The sequence below is a fragment of the Typopeltis vanoorti genome, chromosome 16 (assembly GCF_054136105.1).
Source record: "Typopeltis vanoorti isolate ZY-2024b chromosome 16, IOZ_Tvanoo_1.0, whole genome shotgun sequence".
NCBI classification, from domain to species: Eukaryota; Metazoa; Arthropoda; class Arachnida; order Uropygi; family Thelyphonidae; genus Typopeltis; species Typopeltis vanoorti.
This window is the reverse complement of record NC_143564.1, coordinates 104,225,279-104,242,368: the sequence shown is the minus strand read 5'-3', so window position 1 is coordinate 104,242,368 and position 17,090 is coordinate 104,225,279. Positions and strand designations below refer to the sequence as shown.

The window sequence follows — 17,090 nt, the reverse complement described above, 5'->3', positions numbered from 1 at the left end:
ACTTCTTATCCAGGTTCTTTAAACAGGTGGGCTGAATCTTATCCAGATATAGTTGGACGTCTATAGACGTCCTAGCCGGTAGGAAGGTTAATAATAATCTACATTTTGCCTTTGATTGTTTCTTCATACTTCTGAATACTCAGTTTTATCCTAGTCAATTTGTAAACACTTTCTCCAACTAGGCATATATCATCTGCATATCCTAATATTACTGTTTTCCTTGTGTTATCTTTTACAGCTTCTCGAATAAGTACATAGGATGGATAACAAGACATCTCCATCCTGTCTTAATAGCAAAAGGTTCATATTAGCCTTTTGTTCCATTACCCAATACTATGTTTTGGCTCTGACTTGGTGGTCTGCAAGTTTTGGTTAAATGTATTATCTTATGAGGTATTCCAGGTTTATTTAATACTTCCCAAAGCCCTTCTCTATGAATGTTATCATATGCTTTTCTAAAATCTATAGATAAAATAAAATATATGAGGGATAATTAGGGATAATTATTTATTTAGTTATTAAATTATTAGATTAGTATTTTGCTTGAGTTACCTTCATGGACATAAAGATCTTTATCATTCCAGAAGCAGAGATTTTCTGGTATCCGTAGACTTTTTTCCTCCTCTTAACATGAAAAAAAACTTGCTGTCATCAAAGCATAATTAGGCAAAATTAACACAAAAAATAAATTTATTTCTTTTCCAAGTTAATACTTTTATTCAATAATTTCAAATATTTGCTTTACTCACAGATGACCATGAAATTTTATTTTTTATAGTAGTAAAAAAAAAAATGCATGGAAACTTTTCATTTTGTCCTGCAGTTAACAAAATATAATACAATAAAAGCACTTGAAATATAAAATGTATTGTATGCATTAAGTTTTATTTACCTTCTGTGTAATGAACTAAGCATTTCTTGTTTTGGATAACACTAGCTACAAGATTCTGTTGAGAGTTAATCAGTATAAGCAGAGGATTAACACACCACATGATGGAGATATGTGATGGCTCTCTTGTTATCCATGTATGATAGTTAAAATAGCACCTCATGCCCATCTTTTGGCCATTGCATACACATATAATGACTAGTAGAATTTTTTTTTTTTATCTTTCTGTGTTATCAAACAGATTTGAGAAGGTTCTATTATTTTCATCATGAATACTTCAACTATTATTACATCCATTTTCACCTGGTATTTCATTCATTGAATTCTTTACATTGTGTGTTGTGCACATCGCATATGTAATGTATGTATGTTATACTTGCATTTTATTGATATTTTTTTGGATTAGTAAATATTATTTAGAAAGAAATTTGATTATTTTCAGGTGGTACATATTACATGATTTCTCGCAGTCTGGGACCAGAATTTGGAGGTGCTATAGGTCTTATTTTTGCATTAGCCAATGCTGTAGCTATTGCAATGTATGTAGTAGGTTTTGCAGAAACCCTCAGGGATCTTCTTGAAGTAAGAAACTTAGTTATTTCTTCTCCACAGTATTCCCCAATAATTATCAATAAGACAATATTAATACAGGAATATTAGACAAATAAATTGGAAAAGCATATTGAGCTCGTTGTAAATAACAGTAAATCTTATAAATGTTTTTTGGCATTCTTACTTCTGTTTCTGAAGTGTTTTTGTAAGATCAAAAGATCAGTTATATTTCATAGTTGATATTATTTGATATATGATCTTATGAGTAACTGGGATATAGTGACTGGGGTATTGAATGAGGATTAAGTGAGCAAAAGAGTTGGTAGTGGTAGTAGGAACAAATGACTTGATTGGAAACCAGGAGAAAGTAAGACTAGATATCAGGTTAAGAATAAAATAATAGTGTGATAGTAAAGATTGAATGATATGTTAGCAGAAATGTGTGAAGAGAAAGTGCAGTTTGTACAGAATGATATTGAAGAATGAATGAATAATAGTGAACTATATTTGAATGGTTTTGGTGTGAGTCATCTGGTGCAGAGAATGGATGAGTGAGTAAGAAGTGATGTTAAAAAGAGCAAAAGGGTATGGAAAGAATGATTGAAGTAGTGCTTATAAATTGAGAAGTGGGTAGCATGAATGCAGAGAATGTGAAACCCATTGTGCAAAACACAAGGAAATGGAAAGAGTCAGTATGGACAGACAGTGTGATAAAGGACAGTACTCAAAAAATGAAGTGAATGTGTGAGGAGGCAAGATTAAAATGGCCTGGGATGGAAGAGCAGTTGGATTTGGAGAGAATTCTGGGATGTGTAATGAGAGAGAGGAATGGCTGTAGGAATAGACCCAGACTGGTTATAGACCCAGAAATGAACTTAATTATGTATGCAAAAATAACTATTCATTTCAATGAACTGTTAGAAATATCAGAAACGAGGGAAATTGTTGTATTGATTTTATTAATCCAAAAATTGGTATTAGTGAAACATGGCTGGATGAGGATGACTTCCTGACAGGAATAGATGTTAGAAGTTTATGATGATTTTCATGCAGATAGGAAAGGCAAAAATGGAGATGGGATTCTGTTGATGATGGAAAAGGAGTTGTGCCAGTGATGCAGAGGGATGTAAGATGCAAAGAGGAAATAGTGGCAGTGGTTTTGAGGCAGTATTGTGCGAGATAGGTAGGAGGCAGAATGAAATGCTTAGTTGGATTTGCTATAGACTTGCTAATGTGGAGGTAGTGGCCATGAAATGCAAAAGCAAATTAGCTAAGCAAAGAGGAAATGGGTGATCATTATGGGTGATTTTAATTATGAAAAATATATTGATGACAAGATGACATCTGAAAGTAAAGAAAAGGAAATTCTCAAGATTGAGAGACAACTAGACAACTACCTCAAGCCATATGTTAAAAGAGGGCATGCGAGGATCAAGTGTGGATTTGATAATCTCATCACAGCATGGCATAAATGATGTATTAAATCTCCCTCCAGTTGGTGAGGCATCCATCAAGTGATTACCTGGGTATTAATGGATATATGTGGAACTCCAAGGCTGCTAAGTATGAAAAGCTCAGGAGACAGCTTGCAGCTGTATCATGGAATGAGGAGTTGGGTAGAAAGAATATCGATGCTACCTGGATGCTATTTAAGATCTATCACATTGGTTCCCAACTGGTGGTATGCGTACCCACCCCTGAGGGTATGTGCTGGGCCATTCCAGGGGTACACGAAAAATAATCAGTAATGGCTGAAAAACAAGTAAAGTAAACTATTTTACATTAAGATAGGCACTGAACAAAAGTGTCAGTATTTAAAAACAGCTATTTTAAAAAGAAGGGGTACAATTTATAGAAATGGGTTTAAAAGGGGTGCACAAGTGGAAAAAGGTTGGGAACCACTGATCTAGCAGAAGCAATGTCTACATGTATTTCAAAGGTCAGAAGGTTAAATAAGGTAGGTATGAAATGGATGAATACAGAGGAAGAGGATACATGGAGTCAACTTAAGATGAGTGATAAACAGTTCCATAAGGAGCACAAACAACAGAGGATGTTGAAAGTTTTTCTACTTGGTTATACTATACGTTGAAGATGCCAAGAAATCATTCTTGGTTTAATTCTCTATCCAAGTGTCAGCAAACAAAGTTTGCATATGAAGTAACTTCATGACTGGGAAACTTGTATATGGAGGCTAATGACTTCACATCACTTCCTTAGTATTTCTTAATGCAAAGCAAATATCCCATAATACAAAGCATACATGTATAATACTATGCATTATGGGAGGGATCACTACCCACACTGGTTTGTACCTTTATTGAAGTCTTATCAGTGGGAACCAGACCCAGAAGTGATACCAAGGTCTAGGTAGTGATCCTTCCCATAATGTATAGCATTATACATAATAATTAAAATTATAATAACGGAATTAACTTGCATAAAATTATTTATTAGTATAATTTTCGCTTGATTATCACAGGTTTCTTCAGTGCATGTATAAAGCTAATTAAACAATAACGGACAATTCCAAAAGGCCCCACCTAAGTAGCTAATGTAAGATAACTAAAAGAAGGTCAATAAATTTCCTAACTTAAAAAAAAAAAATACAAATACAAAGCACACAAGTATAATGGTATGCATTTTTTTTTTTTTTTTTTTCCAAGTTAGGAAATTTATTGACCTTTTATTTTACATTAGCTACTTAGGTGACACCGTTTGGAATTGTCTATTATTGTTTAATTAGCTTTATACATGTACTGAAAATGCCTGTGATACAGGCAAAAATTTTACTAATAAATAATATTTTGCGTGAGTTAATTCCATTATTATAATTTTAATTATTACGTCTACTCACAGTATTTCCTTACTGAATCATTATACATGTCCATAAGGATATGTGCTTTTGCATTATGTGGGATACTAAGGTAAGTGATGTGAAGTCATTAGCCTCTATGTTTGAGTTATTCAGTTGTGAAGTTACTTCATGTGCTTACTTAGTTTGCTTACATTTGGATAAAGGATTAAACCAAGAATATAATTTTTTGGCATCTTTAATTTAAGGTGAGGAGGATGACTGAGTTGGTGAAGATTGCAAAATTGCAATATGAGCAGCAGTTAGCAAATGAAGCCAGAAGCCCTTTTGGGACTTCTTTTGATATATTGTCAGCAGAAAAAAGAATGACTATGGAAGAATATTGAAGAAAGTAAAAGGATAACTGCTGTAGAGGATGTAGTTGACATACACTAATAGTTCATAAATGTATTTTATCCCTGTGAATGTGATTCTGCAGAGTGAGAGGGATGGAAGGAGGAGAGACTGACTGAGTGAACAAGAGGTGTGTGGAGAATTGATAAACTTGATGTTAATAAAGCTGTTCAAGTTGATGGTATATCACTGTTTTGAAGAAATCTGCCAGGAAGTTGATATGTGACATGACATGTTTAACCCTCCAACTGGCCATGACATAGATGTCAGCTAAATCTGGATACAATTCTGTAACACCTATTGAATAACATAGATAAGAAGTGCAATTTGGTCTCACTATTTCATCCACCTTGGCCAGTAAGGAAGTTAAATGTGAGTTTCAAGTTCCAAAGGAGTGTAAGTAAGGCAAGATTGTACTACTTAAGGATGATGATGACTCAAACTTCAAATTATAAGCTAATCTGTGTGCCAGGTGTTGTATTGAGAAGTTAGCGAGAACAAAGATCCAGAATTGGGTTGACAACAATCATTCTCTCTCTCTCTGATGGACAGCATAGATTTGCTAAAGGAAGGTCATGTTTCAGTAATTTCCTTATAACAGTAAGGTGTCAGATCTATTGGAGGAGAGATGGATATACAATAGCATACTTAGTTTTTTTTTTTTAAAGACAAAACTTAAACTCAAGAAGTTATATAAACTCATCCTGAACAATCTTTTACAAACACTTTGCCAGTTTGGGACTTGAATTCATGAACTATTAGTTGGAGAGTAGGTATGCTATTTACTTGGCCAACCTGGCCTGCACAAAGGCTTTTGATAGACTACAAAAAAAGTTGATAGTTGAACTAGAATAGATGGAGTTAAATATTAGATTAGTGCATTTAATTAGAGATTGACCATCTGATAGGTATCAGCAAGTTGTGTATATATGAGCAATATCTCAGAAGAGGAAAGTCACTGGTTGTCCCTCAAGGGTCTTTAAGGCCATTGCTGTTTAACATGTATATTAATGACATCTGGAAGGTCTCAAGGGGGATATTCAGTTTTTGGCAGATGATGCAAAGTTGGGAAGAACTATGAGGAATAGAGCAGATGTTAGGGATTTACAAGGGACTTGAATAGCCTGAGTAAATGGACATGGGAGCAGTGTTGCCAGTTCTGTGTTGCAAAGTATAAGATTTTAAAATTTAAAAAAAAAAAAAAAAAACTATGTAAGTATATACTTGGTGGAGATATATTGGAAGAGGTGGAGGAAATAAGATCTGGGATGATGGTGGATAGGGATCTAATATTTAGATGATGCATTGATAAAATTGTGAGTACAGACAACAAATTCTGTCAATGATGCTGAAAACACTAAATGATAGACATAAAGAAATAATAGTTCCATTGCCCTTGATTAGTCCATTGATGGACAAATGTTACCCAATCTATGCACATTTTTTGTCACCTGGTTCTTAAAAAAAGATGAACAGTTATTGGAAATTGTTCAAAAGCCATTGACTAGGGTGGTTTCTGGTCTCTTGGAATGTTGTATTAAGAAAGATTGAGAAGATTCAATATGCAGTCTAGTGGATAAGAGGAGTTGAGGTAATATAGATGTATAAGTTTGTAACAGGTTCTTGTCAGCATAAAAAACTTATTGTTTAATACTGACCATATACAAATATTTTAACATTCTTTGCCTACCAGCTTCGCTAGCAAACTGTCTAGCTTTTTCAAAGGAAAAGTATTTTTTATACTTTTCTGTTGACGGAAAAGTATAAAAAATACTAGTAAATGCAAATTGAAAGAACATAAAAACGTTGTAAACACTCTAGTAACTAAGGTTGCGCGTTTGCGTGACAGAGACTGAGTGGACTTATTGTTCTTAATCATTATCACGCATGCGTGTTTGTTGTATCCATCTGAATTACAGCTAGATTTAGAGAGAGGATGAGGTTTTTCCACAAACTGTTAAGAATAGTACCCTGGTTTCTGTTGAAGTTTCCGCCAGTTTTTAACACTACTGCAGCTTCCTTGAATAACAATGTCTGTAATCGTCGTCTAAATATGGCATGGAGCTATTTTGACACTTTATCGTGTGGTTGAAAGTACAGAAATGATGTGCTAAGCTGGAAGAATACTTCTGTTGTGGTTTACATCACCAACGTGCTCTCTCTGTCTGATCTCCAAACTCTGTGAAGTTTGTCCGATGTAGGCAAGACCACAGGAGCAAGGAATGAAATATACTCCTGGATATTTGTAGAATAGCACCTTGTCTTTTGGTGATCCTAAAAAATGTTTGATGCTGGTGGTTGGTTTGATCATGTAAACCACAACAGAAGTATTTCTTCTGGCTTAGCACGTCATTTCTGTACGTCTAATCACACGATAGAGTGGCAAAATAGCTCCATGCCATATTTAGACGACGATTATAGACATCGTTATCCAAGGAAGCCGCAGTAGTGTTCAAAACTGGCAGAAACTTCAACAGAAACCAGGGTACTATTCTTAACAGTTGATGGAAAAACCTCATCCTCTCTCTAAATCCATCTGAACTAAAGCTAGCTAGTAATCACATTATGCATTTACAACAAACACGCATGCGTGATAATGATTAAGAACAATAAGCCCACTCAGTCTCTGTCACGCGAATGTGCAGCCTTAGCTACTGGAGTGTTTACAACGTTTTTATGTTCCTTTCAATTTGCATTTACTAGTATTTTTTATACTTTTCCATCAATGCCTTGAAAAAGCTAAACAGTTTGCTAGCGAAACTGGTAGGCAAAGAATGTTAAAATATTTGTATATGGTCAGTATTAAACAATAAGTTTTTTATGCTTAACTTTCAAACGACCAAATATGTTTTTTTAATTTGAACAGGTTCTTGTCAGATTAACAGCTGTATAAGAAGGATTTGAGCAAAATGAGAGAAGCTGGTTTTTTGCATGGAGAGTGGTGAATGACTGGAATTCATTGCCTGAGTGTCATGTCTGCATAGAATGGGATGTATTTAAGGCATGGTATGATGAACTTTGAATGACAGTGGGACCTACCATAACGAGCGGCTCCATTGAGAGTTGAAGATAATAAGATCAAGAATTGCATTGCGGAAACTTTTCTTTATAAAATAATAAATAAGAATGGTTATTTTATTTCCAGTCCCCTATAAGTGTAAATGTGTACTAGAATATTTTTAAAATCATAATACACAATTCAAAACATTAGTATGGTTCATTATGTGATCCACAAAACAATAGTAAGTAAAAAGAAAGTTTAAAAGTTTGTTAAACAGAAAATATTCAGATCTGCTACAAATTCGAAATGAGGTTTATTTTTACTCTAAGAAAAGATGCATTTTTGTGGTAAGAATGAAGAAAAGGTTAAATCTAATTCAGAATAAAGGAAATGAAGGACTTTCTTTCCTGCTATTAATATAGCAAAATTTTTATTAACCTATTTCCTTATTGTTTACTAGCATTTCAGCAAATAGGCTTTTTCTTTACAAATGAGAAGTAGCAGATTGTTGTGAACATATAGGAACTGTCAATCTTATAGAGTGAATATAGCATTCCTTTATTATTATTATTATTATTATTATTATTACTAAATCTTTTTAAAATCACTTTATAACTGATTTAAAATCACTTTATAAAAATCACTATCAATGTGAATTATGTCATTGTTCATAGTGATATCATGCTGGTATAATACTAGTTAGTACTAAGCAGGATAAAATGGAAATCACATTGAAAAGACCAATATGTAAGAATGTTTAAAGAGAATTAAAGTTGAGCAGCTTTTACAGGTAAATTATACACTTGACTATACAAACATTACTGAAAAAAAATGAAACAGATTGAAAATACCTCCCAAACCTTGGAGTCTCAATGACAATTTGGTGATGTTGTCTGCAAGGATAGAAAAATAAGAAAACCGTGGTGGACACAAGAAATTAAAGAAGCAGTCATGAAAAAGAACGCATACCAAAAGTTCCCAGCAAATAATCAGCAGATGCCCTAAAAGATTACAAAGAAAAATGTAAGAGAGCTAATTTATGTGTAAAAAGTAGCTAAGCAAGTCATGGGAAGACTTTAGTATGGAAAATAAATATCAGGAAGATGGCAAAATGTTATGGAGGCTATTAAATGTTCATTTCTAAAGGAAGGTCATGCTTCATTTCTAACCTTCATTGAAGGTTAGAAATGAAGGAAAAAGTACTATAAAAGGAATCAAAGATGATAAAGGTGACATTGAAAACTGAAGAGAAGGATATCCTAGATGTCTATAGTAATTACTTTCAAAGACTGTTAAATGAACCAAGCAGTGACAGAACCATACTAACAAATTTTCAAGAATGCAAGGAGGATTACATATCAATTCTGGAGGTTGAAAAGGCCATCAAAAACTTGAAATGTGGAAAGGTAGCTGGAGTAGATATTCAACCAGAAATGTTTAAGTATGGAGTTTTAAAAGTTTTGCAGTGGTTATACAGCCTAATTCAGAGGGCCTAGTCATCAATTTCCTGATATCTATCCTCAAGGAGTGTTAAGGTTACGACAGCACTACATGATTAAGTTTACATTTTTATTAATCTTATATCAACATTTTTCCTCCAAATCAATCTATTATTTGTGAGCATTCCAGTACTGTCATATCTAATATTTCATGCTTCTAAGGTACTTCTGATAGAATCAATCCACCTACACCTTGGTCTTCCTCTGGGCCTCTTTCCTGCTCTCTTGGCATCTGTTTTGTTAACCTTTCTTCATTCATTCCATTTGAGTGGCCATACCACCACCGATTGGGTCTGCTGACACATGCTTGAATGCTAATGATGTCATGGCCCTTACCAATATCTTCATTTTTAATGATATTGCTGATCTGATCAGGGCCCTAATTTTTCTAAGAACCCTCATCTGTGGGCTCTCGTCTTCGATCAAGTGGTTTATTTCTAGCCTACCTCTTAGATGCATAACTTAAAACTGGCGTGAACACTGTCTTGTATACTGCTAGTTTGGTGTTTTGGCTAATTTCTCTTATTCCATAGAAATGTATTCAGCTGACTACCCGTCATGCCTGCTTTGCTTATTATGTAGTCTATTTCCAGATTTAACCTGTCATCTTCACTAAAAATTGTGCCTAAACAGTCAAAATATTTTATTTTTTCTATAGGATCTCCATTCTAAATGCAGCTGAAGTATTCAATGTTCATGCCTATTTTCATAGTTTTGTTCTTTTTATTGCTAATTTTCATGCCAAATTTGTTACAGCTATTATTCAATTTAGTTAGTGAATCCTGGAGACTTCCAATAGATGCGTTTAGGAGTATCATCTGAATAAAGCACAGATGATAGCTGTGCTTTATGCATGTCTAATTCTAATATCAGGCCTAATGCCACATTTCTTTCATAATGTAATCCATATAGATAATGAATACAAGTGGAGATAATGTGCATCCTTGTCTTACCCCAGATTTTACATCAAACCATCTTCCTGCATTTCGTTCAATTCTACCTGCTGACATCATATGTTCACTGGGCATCCACAGACATTGTATGATGACTCTGATACTCAGCAGTGTGCCACACCAGGCCTTGCATTTTGTCCTGTTGTATATTTTTCTGGAGGCTTCAACTCTCTGAAGATCAGTAACTCCACGCACACTCCATCCATCCATCCATGTCATTGACGGTCTACCTTTTTCTCTTTTCCCAGTAACTTTAACTTCTAGTATTGTTCTGAGAAGTCCTCCTTCCATCCTTTCACTGTGTTCAAAATATTTTATCTTTCTTCTGTCAATATCCTCAAGGAGCCTTAAAGTTCTACTGATTTTTTCTAAACACTCATTCATTTGTACACCTTTCAGTACATGATATCCTCAACAGCCTTCTGTAACACCATCTCAAAAGTAGCTATCCTTTTCTTATCTGACTTTTTTAGGTTCAAAGTCTCACATCCATAAGTTGCTGTTGAAAAAACAACTGCATCCAAAATCCTCAACTTTGTTCCCATGGAAATAGATCCATCCTTCCAAATTTTAGACAAGTTAAGGTATACTTCTTTCTTAAGAGCTTCCCGATTTTTATTTCCTTTGAGAACCATAATCTTTGTCTTGCTAGGATTGAGTTGAAGTCCTCTGTTATTACTGATCTTCTTAACTTTATTAAGAATTTGTCCTAGTTCTTCCTTATCATTACAAAGGAGTGTGGTATCATCAGCATATCTCAGATTACTGATCAATCTACTACTTATCCTCATTCCTGTCTTGAGTGAGCTTATGTCTCCAATTCCTCACGCATGACATCCTCAGCATATGTACTAAACAAATTAGGAGAAAGTAAACATCCTTGCCTAATTGCTTTTCCAACCTGAAGCCAATTAATCTAACACCTGTTCTTACTGCAGCTTCTTGCTCCCTGTATAAGTTGGCTATTAACCGAATAGTGTGTTGAGGAAAACCCATTCTTTTCATTGCTTCCCACAGTTTCACATGCTGAACACAGTCAAAAGCTTTAGAGTAGTCTAAGAAACACATTGTCAGAGTGAGTCTAAAATCTTTATATTTTTCTATGATCTGTCTAGGGCAAAGGATCTGATCTCTGGTGCCCTAACTTTGCCTAAAACCTGCTTGTTCCTCGGACATCTCTGCCTCAATCCTATTTAGCATGATCTTAGATAAAATTTTGCTTGCATGAGATATTAAACTTAAGTTTAGTTAATTAAACTTCTAAGATTAAGTTCTATAGTTCTCTCAAGCCTTCATACCTCCCTCTTTATGTAGCGGTATGAAAACAGACTTCTTCCAGTCTCTAGGCCATGATCCTGTCCCACATATTCCTTCTAATCAATCTATGAAACACTGTTATTCCTCCCATTCCCTATGGCCTTAATTCTGCTGGATTCCACCTGCACCTGGGCCTTATTGCTGTTCAGCTGCTTTGTCATTTGTCACTGTGCTGTGATGTTGGGTTTCTACCAGCAAAATATTGAGTTTAATAAATGTATTTTATTTTCTCTTGGTATTTTTTATATCATTAACACTATTATGAATAATTATAGATATCAACTAGCTTATTTCTCTGATTTCAAACCAGTATAAATGCAAAAATAAGTAAATGAAACAGTTTAAGATTATTATTAACATCTGACCTCCATAGTCAGACTCATCATGGGCAGTACACACTATTGCACACAATGCTCATCCAGCTGTGCCTTAAAATGATTCAATGTGTCTGCATTCACAACACACACTCATGCAATGCATTCCACTCACCAACCACTCTCCATGCAAAGAACCTGCTCCTCACTCCTCTGCTCATACCCTCTTTATACAGTTTCCAGTGATTTCCTCTTGTTCTACTCCCTCCTCTCTCATTCTATGAAAAATCTCTTCCATGTCGACCTAATAACAACCCCTGACTAGCTTATATCAATCATATCCCCCCCCTTTCTCTTATTCATGAGGCTTTGCAATTTACATTCTCTCAATCTGTTCTTGTGCTCCACATTCCAAAGACCACTGACAACCTTTGTGAATATTCTCTGAACCCTTTCCAACTTATCCTCATCACCATGAAAACCCGATGATCAGAGATGTGCACAATAATCCATACGAGGCCTGATCAAGGCCTAATATAGGTTATTGTGCACAGATCTAAAGTCCTAATTTGGCACATTTTAATATTGAATAAAAGTTTTTACAGTTGTTAGGTTGAAGTTGATCTTAAGATGTCTGTCTCCCAAAATTTTGGCAGATTAATGCAGCCATACTTTTTGAGGTTAGAATTGCTTCATATCCATTGCTGACTTTAAAAATAGAATCCTGTGTGAAGGAGTGTCCAAAGCATGGTCTGCCAGTCCTGACTTGCCATACTAATGGTGAAAAATGTATTTCATTTTCCCCTTCACACTGTATTTGATGGAGTGGTGGAAAAGTACTAAATAGAAATAAAAGAAAAAAACAGTGCTACATTCAAATCATAGACTATTTTTTAGATCAACAATGGCTGTATAAAGTGCTCTTCTCCAAGTATGGCTGCATTAATCTTCCAAAATATTTGGGAGACAGTCATCTTAAGATCAATTTACCTTTTTTTTATATATTAAAGGGTGCCAAATTAGGACTTCTGATCTTTTGTCCATTGCAGTTTAAATTGTTTCATGTCTATTTTAATAAGTAGTTGCACTATGAATATACTCATTCAAAATCCAGCAAAATATAAACTAGTTGATATTATAAATAAATAAATTCCGTGTGATGATACAACTTTCCCCCTTTTTACGGGAGTTCATGGTACCATCTAGTCCCCCCAAATTTTATCTGGGCTCCGGAACCGGCATAGGCTGATGAATCAGACCTATGGCTGGGTTAGTATTCCTGACTGTAATCCGTGTGTGTCCTTGGACCGGTTTTCCTGCTTGGAGGATGAAAAACACCAGATCTTCTCTCTTCTTCTTCTACTACGCGTTATTCCCACTTCCCATGCAGGGTCCGCGTGTTACTTTAGATGCAACTGCTTGTTAGTACTACTCCCAACCGACCCGTCGCCTGGTCTGCCGCTGGGGGGGGAATATATTTTTGACTGTAGAGGCGTATGTTCACGGGGCTGGTTTGCCTGTTTTGCTGGATGAAAAACGCCAGATAAACTGGCGGGAAAAAACCTACTGACTGCGCCCAAGACCGGCTAACTTGGCTATGCCTGAGGAAGATCCTCAAATTCCTCACGTCTACAACGGGAATCGAACCTGGGACACTCCTTCCCCAGGCATATGGTTGCGAAGTGCAAAGCCACTAGGCTAATCGCGCGGTCAATGAAAAACACCAGATAAACCAGAAAAAAAACCTGCTGTCCACGCCCAAGACCGGCTAACTTGGCTATGGCTGAGGAAGATCCTTGAGCTCCTCGCATCATTGACTGGAAGCGAACCTATGACACTCCTTCCCCAGGCATACGGTTGCAAAGCACAATGCCACTAGGCTAACCGCCAGACAGTTGATATTATCATATGATGTGTGTGTGTGTGTCATAATACAGCGAAGACTTCATAGTTCAGCTTATTTAGATGATCCCTTTGGAAAGTCCTGGGTTCTAATCCCACCTGAGAGGAAGAATCCTAATGAGGTGTTTTCATCACTCAAAACAGGCAAACCAGCCAGAAGAACATACAGTATGTATACAGATATAGGACACTTTGGGAATAAGGATTAACTAACCTATTCCGTCACATTTGATTTCATATATCATGGGTCTACATATGAGCATAAATGTGAAAAAGAGCATCCAAATGTAAGCCTCTGTGTAAGGGTGATCCATATAAGTGAATAACACTCTGTATAATGTTTCATATTGCTTTTCTTTTGGCATCTTATTGTGCACCTTTTTCCAGATCTATAAAACTTGCAGATCTTCAGTATCTGTCACATTTATCATGTCTGATTCTTTTTACATACTTTATACTTTCCTCTCCATTTCTAAGCTTTTCAAATAGCTTTCAGAACAATTTGCTGCATTTAATTATCTTCTACATTCTACAACTTTTGTTTAGACTTTTTACGAATTTCTTAGGTTTTGCTGTGTTTTCTCTCGAGGCATTAGCTAACTTAATTGCTTGAAACTTAAGATTTTCTTTCTTTTGTCAGACTTTCTTCAATTTCTTAAAAGGATGTAGCTTGTGTCCTAGATTAAAAGGTTATCAAAAGTTTGCTGTTGAAAAGATAAGTTTTATTTTTGTAGTTGTGATTTGGATTTGAGTTTTGGTATAGTTTTATTTTTCATAGCTTAGCATCTAAGCCTTTTTTCAACCAGTTCCTGAGTGAGTTGATTTCTGGCACAAGCAAGCGGGTTTTTTCTTCTTCTGGAAACTCGGGTTTTTCATCCCATAAGCTCAATAAATTCGACCATAGAATCCATACTATTTTCAGACATTAAAAATATTGTGTTCGGGACCACAAGATGGCGGCACTTGTTGAGCTGTCTTTTCACTGTGTGCAGCTTAGTGATAGCCTTGGGCTAGCTATCTCTGATTGGCTACCAGTGAAGATTGAACTGCCCACTCAGTCTCCAAAAAGTTAGATAGGGCTAAAACAACTTCGCCTACTCTCTGTATGGGAATAAAAGGCAGTAACTGATTTTTGATAACATAATGGTGAAATTGTGGAGATATGTATATTTGAAAGAGACTTTTACTTTTCCTATTTTGAAGCTCATAGTGAATGAATTCCAAACAGTGTCAAGAACAAGATTGGCACATTGTGCAGCATGTAAATCAAACAATTAATGGTGTGGACTTTTTGAGAATAGTACATTCTTGTGAATGCAATATGTATACGTGGAATCTGGAGAGTTTTTGTGGAGAGACTGAACAGGAGATGACAGCAAGTGTGGATATTTCGAAAATGTGATATTCTATTGGACTGAGTTTAATTTGTAAATGCAAAACTGGCAGATAGAATGAAGGAATACATAATTGCAGGAGCAAATTCCTATATGAATCATTGAACAGAAGCAGTTGAAGGAGCAATTGTATAAAACACGGAACAGAAGTGAGCAGGAATGTGGAAGCAAAGGAAAATCTAACTGAAGAAATGGAAGCAGAGTGACACTTGGAAAGCAAAGAAAAATCAGAATGTCGAAATAAATAAACAAATGATAGACTGACAGTGTAATCCTGGATGCAAGACTTGAAAAATTTAGTTTATCAGAATTAGAAGTGAAATGAAAATTATATATGTTTAAATTAAAGATACCAAGAAATTATAATCTTGGTTTAATCCTTCATCCAAGTGTAAGCAAACAAAGTTTGTACATGAAGTAACTTCACAACTGGACAACTTATATACAGAGGCTTCACATCACTTGCCTTAGTATCCCATAATGCAAACACATGTCCTTATGGACATGTATAGTGCTATGCATTATGGGAAGGATCACTATCCAGACCAGTTTCAACTTTTATTTAGGTGAAAAAGTAAAGCGATGCTTATCATAGGCCTAGAGTAGTTGGTATAGGGTGCATGAGAGAGCCTGATAGTATTAGGAGAAAGAAAAGACAGCTAGATGGTATGAGAGAGAGAAAAAGCCTCAGCCCTTTTATATCATAATGTAGTCAAAGGCAGTCAGTTTTCCTTTTGTGGTTAGTCTTATCTGAGTTAACTGCCTCGAATTGGCCTTCTCTTCCTGGGATTGCTCTCCAGTCATCCCTGCAATTGACTATAAGACCACATTGAATTAAGAGGATGGAACTACACTATCTGATCAAAAGTATCCGGATGCCCCCTCTGTAATTCGTAAACTGACAGTCTAGATGTTACTGCGACCTCACTTACTGGTATAAAAGAAGGCATGGAGCTGTGTGTTGCTCAGTGATAAGGAGTACGAACAGAATGGGTAGGTCAAAGGAGCTCAGTTACTTTGAACATGGACTAGTTATTGGTTGCCACATCAGTAAGAAATCTGTCAGAGACATTTCAACCCTCCCCAAGTTGCCCAAGTCAAAAGTTGGTGACGTGATTGTGAAGTGGAAACATGAAGGCACAACCAAAACAAAACCACGGTCAGGTAGGCCATGGTTAATGACAAACAGGAACTGTCGGGCACTGAAGAAGGTGGTTCATGTAAATCGCCAGGCATTGAGTGAAACAATCATCCGGGAGTTCCGCAGTATTACTAGCTGTCCAGCCAGCATCATGATGGTGCATCGAGAGTTAAGAGGAATGGGGTGGGTTCTATGGTCATGCAACTGCCCATAAACCAAGCATTTCTCCTGTGTAAAGAGTGATGCTACTGGACAGTGGACAACTGGAAACGTGTGATTTAGAGTGATGAATCATGCTTTACCATGTGGCAGTCCGATGGGAGGGTCTGGGTGTGGCAAATGCCTGGAGAAAGATTCCTGCAAGCATGTGTAGTGCCAACAGTAAAATTTGAAGGATGTGGCATTACAGTGTGGGGGTGTTTTTCATAGAATGGACTTGTCCCTCTCATAACATTACACGGAAATCTAAATGCTGAAGGGTACGAGGATATTTTGACCCATTGCGCACTGTCTACGGTAGATCAATTCAGTGATGACTATTGTCTGTATCAGCACGACAATGCTACCTGCCATAAAGCAAGGTCTGTGAGGGAATGGGTTGTGGATAATAACGTTCCAGAAATGGACTGGCCAGCCCTAACCTGAATCCCATAGAACACCTTTGCGATGAATTAGAATGCTGACTTCACTCCAGATCTCAAAGACCCACATCACACACTTCTCTGGCTACAGCCCATTCTTCTTGAAGAGCTGTAGCATTACTCTAGAGATGTTCCAACACCTGGTAGAAAGTCCCTGGCAGAGTTAGAGCTGTCATAGAAGCATAGGGTGGACCCACCCTGTATTAATGTCCACTACTGGAAAGTGTGTCACAGGGAAAATCTGATTAGTTTTGAGTAGGTGTCCAGATACTTTGATCA

At 36.1% G+C, this 17,090-nt stretch overlaps 1 protein-coding gene across 3 annotated transcripts in view; it reads left to right on the top strand.

Moving 5' to 3' along the window:
• Nucleotides 1–17,090, top strand: part of LOC150098232 (solute carrier family 12 member 2-like) — a 571,711-nt gene that overhangs the window by 149,376 nt on the left and 405,245 nt on the right. For all 3 annotated transcript variants that reach the window (XM_090406235.1, XM_090406234.1, XM_090406233.1), the window contains exon 5: nucleotides 1,332–1,471. In XM_090406235.1, the coding sequence (XP_090262361.1) occupies nucleotides 1,332–1,471 (140 nt within the window). The remainder of the gene's footprint in view (nucleotides 1–1,331; nucleotides 1,472–17,090) is intronic.